Consider the following 10,708-nt stretch of genomic DNA (forward strand, 5'->3'; position numbering starts at 1 on the left):
GTCCCACTCCCCCCTCTCCTCCCTCTTTAATCCAGTCTTAATGAGTCCAGGATCAAAGTGAACTCAGCTGATATGGATGTTTGGGAATGTGTGACCCCTAAAATCCCCTCTGTCACCGCGCTGCAGTGTATCGGTCAGCCCTGCAGGGCCATGGGAAGAGGGAGCGGCTTAACCTGGCACGCCACCCGCCCCGTGAGATGGTCATGTAATGGAAAATGTTCAGAGCCAGTGGGCAGGCAAATGGACCATGTTACTGAAGATGCAGGAAGGACATCAACCAACAATCCGTGATAAGGATTTCTAGTTTACCATCACTATTTTCGTGATTCATGGAGAGAATACAGTGATAGAAAATCTGTTTATCACACAAACATAGACCAAATGTGTCAGTTTCACTTCCATTTTTCCTAACTTGTTGACCAAGAGAAAGGGTGTGTTAAAGAGAGTTAGTTCCTCATGATCCATCCTGCAGACTCTCCAGAAACCCCAAACAGAGAGTGAAGTAATGAGACCAGGACTGCTCATGTGTTTCTCTCACCTCGCCCTTCCTCCTAGCTTTAATCTCCTCCCTTCATGTGTTTGTGCTCATATTGTTCTCACGGAGAGCCAGGACCCCCCACCCACCGCCACTGAGCACTCACTCCTCCTAAAACAAAGATAACAAAACTAGCAGAACACTGAAAGGCAGATGAAACTTCAGCAAAGAGGATGCAATGGATGGACTGTTTTGCATTGTTTGCAATAAAGATGATGCATTGTTGTGTATTTATTCTTGGTTGATTTATGTTCACATCGAAATATTGTAAAGTAGTCCAAAGCTCACAGCAATGACAGGATGTCCTTTCCTCATTATGTTATAGCCTGCTTTCCCCACTGTGCTTAGCTAAACAAATGCAGTGCACTACCTATTTGCTGCGCTTTACATCCAAATGCCAGTCAGGTGGTTAACCTGCTCACTTGGATTACAATTATTTTATTAACTGTTGTTATCAAACTTGCCTGGTAGCCTGCTACTGCTGTTGTTGCTTTCAATAAATGACGCTTAGCGCAAGTTCAAGCAGGAATATTTTTCCTTCATTTGTCCTGCTCTGTAATCAGCTGGGCGTCTCTTACGTTCTAAACAAATCCCATTCTATTATGACCTCTCTCCATCCAATCATCCTGCTGCTGTCATACTTAAAAATCTGTTCCCCTCTCCATTGCTTCAGTGACCCTCCTCCACCCAGCCAACTCCATTTCAGCTCATCAGCATTAGATCTAGGTCCTCACAAGTCTTCTTCTTCTTACCTGCGTAATGAAGCCTAGCTTTAGGTCATGCAGAACACAGTAGTCATACGCCCAGCGTTGATCAGCTGATGGCCAGCTGATCCTAATTATTGCCTCCCAGCTCTCACAGCCAATCACACCTCTTGCTCTCAACACTGTTGTTTGTTTGAATATGAGATTCTTCTCACTAATCCCTGCTAGCATTAATGCAGATGCAACACCCAACTCCTGCTGGTTCTGGCAAAGCTCAACCTCCTCCACCCCAGCCTCTTCCTTTATAGCATAAAGCTTTGTGCACCCTCATATTCAGATTCATGCTATGTATTAATTGCTTTGGAAATAATTTTATTGCATTCAATACACAGGGATCATCTTTTGAGCAGAGCCTTCTCTGCCAGGTGAAACCGTATCCATTATACAATAATATGGTTAAATGAAGGATGAGAGTGCTCCTGACTGAAATAATATTACAATAGTATGCTTCTTCTTGTGTTCACTCATTTTCAACTTTACCTTTAACCTCTTCAGATAGAAAAATTTTCTTCAGGCTTTCAAACATGTCTCCATCTTTGAAGCATAAAGACGATTCAGACATGAAGGGAATGCTGCAGAACATTTGGATTTTAACCAACGTTGTGCTTTGTCCCCAGTGGATTAGCAGCTAATATAAATGCATGAAGTGTTTTTTATTTGAATATTCATTATGATGCAACAAGCTGAAGTTTGGCATACTGCGAGGTTAAACTGGGACACAAAGTAGAATATGACTTCATATGAGCTGTAATGCCTGCAGAGGTCACCACGCCTCCTCTGACTCAGAGTTTGATCTTTAAACTGTTAGGAAGTTACATAAAAACAATTAAACCTGCAGCCGGAAGCCATTATGAGCTTCACTGGTAAGATAAAGAAACACCAACACCAGGCTCCGTCACTGTTCTTTTAATTCTGAGTGAACAAAGTGATCAAACACATAAATATGAACACCCTGCAAACAGAGCTGAAGAGTGACAACACCATCAACATATTTTATATAGAAACGCTTCTTCTGAAGCAATATTTCACCTCGTTTAGGTTCAGAATCATTCACAATTCTGTCAGCGTCCTTTCAAAGTCCATTTGTCATTAAAGTGCATTCAGACGGCATCTCTGCTGGTCATGTGAACGCTCATCCAGCTCACACGAAGCTTTCTCGACGGGCAGCCAAGGGACAGTCCTGCTGAGCCGACGGGACCCGTCAATCTTTGCAGGTCACAGCAAAAGAGTCTCAACTTCAACAGACACAAGGAGATGACAGATAGGGCAGGGCATGGTGTTAAATTTCTGATCTGGTGAATCACTTTCTTCTTAATTTGTCCCAATCGGATTATAACAGAGCCTTTTATCACAGTTATACTGCATTACATAAAGACGATGTTTATCTAGAAGTTGGTGGGGTTGTTAATAAAATCTGATGTCTTTTTGAGCCCATGTGCTGGTTTAATGTGTTATTTTAGTGATTCAAAGTGTCATTTAAAACAAGACACAGCCTGATATAGATGCCAAGATCCAATTTTGATGCCAATATCAAAACAGGGTCTGACTTTTACTAGAATCACATCAAAATTAAAATTCTGGTATTGAGGTGTGTGTGGGGGGGTCTGTTTTCACTGAACAAAGCTAGCGCACCTAACTGAGAACAAGGTTCATTTTCTATTTTACTGTCTACCTTATTACGACTTAAGGGATGTACTTTTTTTGGAAAATGAAACTTGGCTTGAAATTAACTGATTTGCTGGAACACTGCTACAGTATCAATGGTGTTTTATAAACCCCGAGGCTTGGGCACTTTTGTGGATAACATATAAATACACACTCAGCTAATAATAATCACAATCATTAAGCAAACCTAATTAGGATAACTTTTTGCCATGTTCTCACTTTCATAGCTGTCGTTCCATCTGAAGGATAGTCAGTCCATATTGTGCTCCTCTTGACTAGTGGACTTTAATTGCATTTTTTCAGTATTGTGATTGGATTTAATATACCATTAATGATGTACAAGTAATAAATCATTCTATATTATAGCCAACACAATATTAGATAGATTAAACTAAGGCTGAGTCATTTAAAAACATCTAATTGTGTTTTTCTTTAACTCACATTGCTAATTCAATATAAACTGTTGTGTTGAAGGAATGATCATTTTTGTCATTCTCTTTTTTACTAAGAAAAACAGACACAAATGAGGAAAGTAGGATATGTGGCAAACTGTTACAGAAAAACTGACAAATGAACGTTTACATCTCTGCTGCAAAAAATGAGCAGATATTTTGACACATTTTGGGTTAAAGAAATATTGCACCTTTTGTGATTTTAAAATTGCAGTAGAACATGATTTAATCTGAATTTCGATTAACTGCCCAGCCTTAATAGGGATGAGTCCACAACTGTTTCTTCTGTTTTTTTTTCTTTTCAGAGGGCAATATCTGACCTTTACCTGGATATTTAAAAGAATGATGGATGTTGCTAACATTTGCACTAAAGTGAGGCTCTTAGACGCAGTATCTGGGCTTTTATGCTGACTAGTACTGCCAGAGCAAACAAAGCTGTTAATGGACATTCTAGGAATAAATACCTGGGCCAATTATTCATCTTAGTTACTCAGTCCTTATTTAAGTTTGATAACTGAAAAGCTTTTCAGGCTCTGTGTTAAGAAGTTAATGGTTTTAAAAAGGATTTTTAAAATCTTATTCTAAAAGTTGCCTTTTATAGGGTTTTGTAAGATTCATAAATGATTGTCTTGGCAGCAGAAGAAGCTAACATTTCTTCTTCTAGCATTTGTGAGATAGTAAATTACCTCCCCAGGTGTACAAAGAACATCTTCATATAAGGCAAAGCAGTTTTTACCTCTATGATTGATTAATAAATGATTTATGAGGATTAAGTTATCTTAAAGAACACAATCAGCCATTGTCGTTAAGTTTTAACATAAATATTTCATGATTTTTCTACACTTTGAGTAATGCATTCATTACTTCAACAAAAGGCTCAAACATGCCAAACATTACGGATTGTTCTAACAGCAGCAGCATCAACAAAGTCAACTCAATTTCTATTGTAGTGTCCTGGCAGCCTACAAAGAATGCAACATGACACGCAGTTTTGGACCCATCATGCTGTTCTTATTTTCCTCTCTTGTTGTTTGTGTTGGCATGACCAAAGAACAAGGAACAGGGAAGATGACAAGGAATCAAGGGTGTTTCACAGGAATATTTTCTTGATTTCCCATCACTTTTCTCACACACCTCAACAGTTGTTTATCAGAGAGGAAACAGTGGTTACTTAATATGCATGCGCATATGTTGTGCTCTAACTTGTTTCAACACAGAGTTTATGCCTCACCACCTCTAAATGCTGTTGAATAAAAGTGATAGATGTCATATCTGACCAGCTAAAAATTAAAATTTACTGCAAGATTCAATGGGATAACTGGTGCTTGCATGCTGTTAGGACACTTATTGAAATCAGAATTTGTCTGAATGATCTTTCTGTCATTGGGACATCCCCGTCTTTCTGCTTCTGACTAACTCAGAAGGATAGATGCCATATAAGAATGATTAGTGTGACTGTGCTCTTATCTTAGCCCGTCATAGCTTATTATCTTCCCACAGGAAGGAAAGTCCTCTACCAGTCATCTCACTCATAGTTTCCATCATTAGCAGCCATCTTTGATTTGTGTTTACATGTTTCTTGGCCTCATTTTGCTTCCTGTTTTCAGCCATTCCTCTGCATGTAAACTTCTGGACCAATCTCCTTTTTTTGTGCAACATGGATGGAGAATACTCTCATCTCTTTGTTCTAATACTGTCACGTCTGCCATCTCTATACAAGCTTTGGTAGAATAAAAATATAAAGATTGTTTCTGAATGTAGAAGCAGCACATATTTTTACAAAATGACTTAAAACAGATGAGTCAGAGCTCATTTTAAGAGTTCAGTAAACTTCATAGCTTGCTGCTGAGCAGCACAGCTCTGGACTTTGTTCAGATTGACTTGTTGCTGTTGACTTTCAGGGACCTAGGGGCAAAATCAATCCTGCTGCCCTCCTCTGACCTGATCCCACCGGAGGGATCAAACTCAGCCAATCAGAGGCCAAATGATTAGTTCTGTAGATCCACCTCACGTGTTCTTTAGCTCCCACATCATCTCTTCTTCTTCTGCTGCCGCAGCATCTTCCTCCTCTTCATGATCATGGCGTGCAGCTTCTCCAGACCCTCCTGCAGACCCTCGCCGATAATGGCACATGCCGGCTGAAGGTGCCAGGGTGTCGCCGTGCTTAGCTCACCCAGAGCCAGCATGCTCTCCATCTCTGCCAGGCTTAGCGAGTTCCTTAAGTCCTGTTTGTTTGCCACTACCAGCACCGGCACGCCCTGGTTCTCAGCCAGACGTGTGATCTTATGTAGCTCGGTTTTGGCCTCCTCAATGCGTTCTGCGTCCACAGAGTCCACCACAAACACGATGCCATCAGCACAGCGGGTGTAAGAGCGCCACAGAGGCCGCAGCTTCTCCTGACCACCCACGTCCCAGAAGTGGAAGGAAGCGGTCCGCCTGCTGCCTCCCAGTGACACTTTGATCTTCTCTGTGTTAAAACCTTTCGTGGGGACAGTGTTCACAAACTCATTAAAGCGCAGGCGGTATAACACAGTGGTCTTCCCCGCACAATCCAGACCCAGAATGACGATGTGGAGTGCCTGGAAGGATGGCAGGCAGAGGAAGTGATGGTCTGATAATCCGTTCCCCATGTTGGTAACCAAATCAGGAAAAGACGCTGCCAAATATTGACCTGCAGGCCGCTTTTATTCCACAGGGCTGCAACAGGAGAGAGAAGAAGGGAGGGGGTAAACACAGTGTAATGCATAATGGGTAAAAGCACACAAACAGCCATTGATTTACAAAAGACCAAACACAGAACAAGTGAATATTCCCCCATCTCCCCGCAGACTACACATCCTCTCATTATGCTGCCTCTGAGGGATGAATGAGAAATAAAACAGCAGGGAGGGAGCAGCACATTTGCACATGTAGCGCCAATGGGGACTTCATACGCTAATTTCTTTTGAGAGGATGAAACAGTAAACAAGGATTTAAAGGCTTTTACATTTAACAGAAAATCATGATTTAACCATCTACTAAGCTGTTTTCAGGGACTCAGGGAGCACACTGACATGGTTTCAATTCTTCTTCAGAAAAAGGTGTTGCTCAGCAACATGGGCTGACTTCTCTATTACCTTGACTTCAGAATATCATATAAAACAGCCTTAAAACGAACAAATCCCTGCCCCCAGACCAACAAATACACTTAAAAGCACATAAATCTAACAGTAATTAAACCTGTTACGTCATTTTGATTAATTCGGCATAAAATTTGTAAACATTCAAACATCAAAACGCAACAAAATCGCGTTACTATTGGGGTGGGCACTGAATCTTTAACCTTACATTCAGAATTCCGTTTAAAAATCTATAGATTAACATTACCTCGCTCATTACATAATAGGTTACTCCAAGAGCACATAAATCTAATATCTGTTAGAGCTAAAAAGTTCTTCTGATTAATTCGGCTTAAATATGATCCAAATTAAAGCAACAAATCCTAATAAAATCACCACACTTTTAGTGGTTTGCGCGACCGCTCCCGCCCTGCCCACTGCGCACTAATAACAAGGTAAGCGTTGTAGTTAACAGGTGAATTGGCACCAAATGGACATTAATCAGGAATTCTTTTTTTCCTAGTGTTTTAAATTGAAGCCGAATTGTAAAGCTTTACACAAATTTTTCACCCATATTAACTACAATCGGCAGAGTTATGTTCACATACGTGCAGAACCCAATTACCGTTAAATTGCAATATTTTTTTAACGGAGTCTGGCGTGTTGTTCGCTCGGTTCTAAGCTAGAATTAACCGGGCTAGACTCAAGGCTACGATGCCAACAAGTGTTAAAAATGCTAAAAGTTAAACTGGTCTAATGGTCCCAGTGAGTTTCAATATTCGGCCCTCATTTTAACAGCAACGTTTTGTGAAATTACATGACAACACGTAGAAACCGTTTATTGAGGGAGTAACCTATTTGCAACTGCATAAAACCTAAAAAGAGATGTCAGCAGTTATCGCGATGTTTTCCTCACTGAAAACCATTACTATCATTGCCGCCAGCTAAAACGTACCTTCACAGACAATCTTGGTCCATTAAAAAGTGTTGTTAGTCCATACAGGTTATAGTGCCTTCATGTTATGTTCATATCCTCGCTCACATTGAGACATTCAGCTGAAAGGTTTCCCTCTTTACTCTCCTCAGCAGCGACAAGTCCATCCCAGTAAACAGAGGCGACTTCCGCTGAAGTGTTTCAAAATAAAGCTGATTCGAACAAATGTTCAAATAATTTCCATCCATTCCCATAAATAATGAATTTAACTTGGAAAATAAATAGATACACACATAAATGAATGAATGAATCAATAAATAAGGTGTTCAAAAAACGCTGAAAGAGTTTAAAACGGTTGAATAAACATGTAATAATAAATCCAAAGTGTACAGAACTCATGAAATCAAACAATGTACAAAAGAAGGGGTTTTAACAAAAAAAAGAATTACCATTTAGAGCAATGTACCAAAAGTGCAAATTTTTTTATGAAAATAAAGTACCAAAAATGCAATGTCTGAACCAATCAAAACAATGTAAGTGAAGTGCAACTTTTTTTTTTTTTACAAAATTAAAAAATGTATCATAAGTGCAAAGTGTATGAAAAGTTACAATGTTTATGAACTTAAAAAGTCTTAACAAACCAATAACAACATACTAAAAGTACAATGTGATGAAGGATATATAAAACAAACAATGTTTAAAGAAAAAAAAAAAGAAAAAAGAGAAAAACCCACAATTTACAAAATGCCCACAGCTTTTAAGAAGTATATTGTACCAAAATATATTTAAGAAACAAAACAATCACGGCAAAGAAACATTTTAATGAAACAAAACAATGTAACACAAGCGTTAGAAATGAAACAATGTGTAAAATAAATGTAGGACTAAAGCCCTCAGCGTATAACAATGCTAAGCAGAATCAGGAATGCAAACACAAGTTATCGAACAACTCATTCACTGGTTTAAAATCAGATTACACAGATTAATCCAATTTTTAAACAAATAAAAAAAAACAACTTTAATTTTTGATAAATTATGAACAAAATATTGGAAATAAACACAAGATGATACTTAAATACATACTTTTCACACCTATCTTAAGCAACATTATTTTGTCAAGAGACCTGAGATTAGTTCTCCTTTGTCATTCCTTATGCTAACCTTACTGGTTGTTGTTGTTTTGCTATGGTGATTATCTGTGATGTTGTTACTGAGTAAGTATTGTTTCTTTCTGATGTCATGGTGACACAGAGCTGCTGTTTCTGTGTTATATATGACACAACATAGTTTTATCTGTAAACATTGATTTCATTGATTTAAGGAAGTAGATAAGCTCCAAAGCACAAACCTTTTGAGTCATAATGTGGTTGATAAATGAAGGTTTGATCACTGTCAAAATAAACACTGCCTCTTAGGTGATGGCACCACATTTGCTCAACTTTAACAACTATGGTGAATGACTGTCAAATATATTTCAGGTTTGCTTCAGACTTCATTTGGCTGGGTATGTTATTATTTATTATGTGGACACAACAACAAAGGGAAGCTGTATAAACATTAAGAGGAAAATACTATACTAAAACAAAAATAACTAAAGACTGATAAGACTACAGACAATAAAAAATACAAATAAGGTTTGAATCAAGGATATTGGTGGTTTTTTTAGACTTTATTTTGAAGAAGCCTATTGTAGGTACGTTTCCTGTTCGAGTCTATCTTCAGCCTAAACGTTAGTGTGCTTGACTCTCTCTCCTCTATCTCATGCTCCGATTGGCAGGGAACAACGCCTGTTGCTGTCACGCGCACCACGCGCGCTCACGCACCTCACCTGTTTCTGTCAGTCAAAGAAGAAACCTAGAGAGAGACAGAGAGGCTGAAAATGAAACTTCATGGCGAAGATTTTCCCTTCAATGTCTCATTTCTCTATTTCAAAACATTTCTATGTCATCTAAGAGGTTTTATTATTATTATTATTATTATTTTTAATATTTAATTTCTTCACTTTGGTTTATAGTTAGAGTCTGGTTTGTTTTTGTTTTGTGGATGAGAATGAAAAAACACCTTTTTAAAAAATGCATAAAAATTGTTCATTAAGTTAAGTATGTATATACTTTTCTTTACTGACACTGAGCTTATATTGGTGGTTTTATAAAGCAGACATAATCAGTATGGTGGCCCTAAAGGCAGTTGTGCAGAGGTGCCTAGAGAAGTTGGTCTTGACTTACACCCTATTTTTTTTTTTTTTTCAGATAATTCCCATGACTGGAAGTTGCACCAACTTTAAGCTTTATTGTGCGTTGTTTTTCATGTTGTGTACAGAGAAAACTAGACAATCAAGGTCCGAACACAGCCGAACCAGTTGCTCCTGACTGGTTAGATGGATGGACAGACCAATGAGCAGAATCTCCAACTTTGGGCCTTTTTTTCCTTTGTAAACTGTCAGACAGCATTGAAAAAATTATACAAGCATTATGAATGCCTTTCTGTGTATGAATATTTATTATTCAACTGCTAGTTGTGTTTGTTGGCAATGCTGTTTATGTGTGTGAGAGAGATGGCGAGAGCAGTTTTAGCGCTGTTTGTAGCTTTTAAAAGTAAATAAGAGACAGTAGATTTGCCTTTAACCTCAGTGTGTGAGACTATTTAAAAAAAACTCTATTGACATTTGTCGCAATTTGAACCGACTTCATGCTTTCTAGAATTTTGTGATGGTTGTGCATTACAATTAGTTGCACAGTGTGAGCTAAAATTCCACTTTCAGAAATCACAGTGTACATCCAGCTTTACCAAACCTAACAACAAAGGCAGTATCAAGTACTAGCCAATTTGAGCCAGTGCGAGGCCTTCACCGTCCCAGGAACTGATTGTAAGCATACAGTAATATAAAAAAGAATTTGCCCCATTCCTGATCCCTTAATTTATCTTTATTTTTTGATTATTTGTCACACGTCAATCTGTCAGATCATCAAACTACTTTTAATATCAGACAAACACAACCTGAGTGAAAACAAAATACACTTTTAAAATGTTGATTTCATTTATTAAGGGAAGAAAAGACATCTCAGAAATATATATATAAAAAAAGATGCATGCAAGAAATTGAGACTTACCTGGACAGCCTGATATAAGAGAATTAGAATAATCCAGCCTAGAGGTAAGATATACATGCACACGTTTTTCAGCATCATTCTGAGACGTGTTTTTGTTCTGATTTTTTTGCATCATAATTAACATGATAATTTATTTGCATTCAAACATAA

The 10,708-nt window shown here is 38.3% G+C and overlaps 1 protein-coding gene across 1 annotated transcript; it reads right to left on the bottom strand.

Annotated features, from left to right (window-relative positions):
* Positions 1 to 2,190: 2,190 nt before the first annotated feature.
* On the bottom strand, positions 2,191 to 7,576 carry arl4ab (ADP-ribosylation factor-like 4ab). Its single transcript, XM_041808976.1, has 2 exons — positions 7,470 to 7,576; positions 2,191 to 6,113 (listed from the first exon to the last, which is right to left on the bottom strand). Exon 2 carries the CDS (start codon positions 6,044 to 6,046, stop codon positions 5,447 to 5,449), a length of 600 nt encoding a protein of 199 aa, XP_041664910.1. The 5' UTR covers positions 6,047 to 6,113; positions 7,470 to 7,576; the 3' UTR covers positions 2,191 to 5,446.
* Between the last annotated feature and the right edge of the window lie 3,132 nt (positions 7,577 to 10,708).

This window comes from Cheilinus undulatus, linkage group 16, assembly GCF_018320785.1.
Source record: "Cheilinus undulatus linkage group 16, ASM1832078v1, whole genome shotgun sequence".
Classification (NCBI taxonomy): domain Eukaryota; kingdom Metazoa; phylum Chordata; class Actinopteri; order Labriformes; family Labridae; genus Cheilinus; species Cheilinus undulatus.

Coding starts and splice junctions, on each gene's coding strand:
- arl4ab (XM_041808976.1), bottom strand. CDS start 6,046: ATGGGGAACGGATTATCAGACCATCACTTCCTCTGCCTGCCATCCTTC.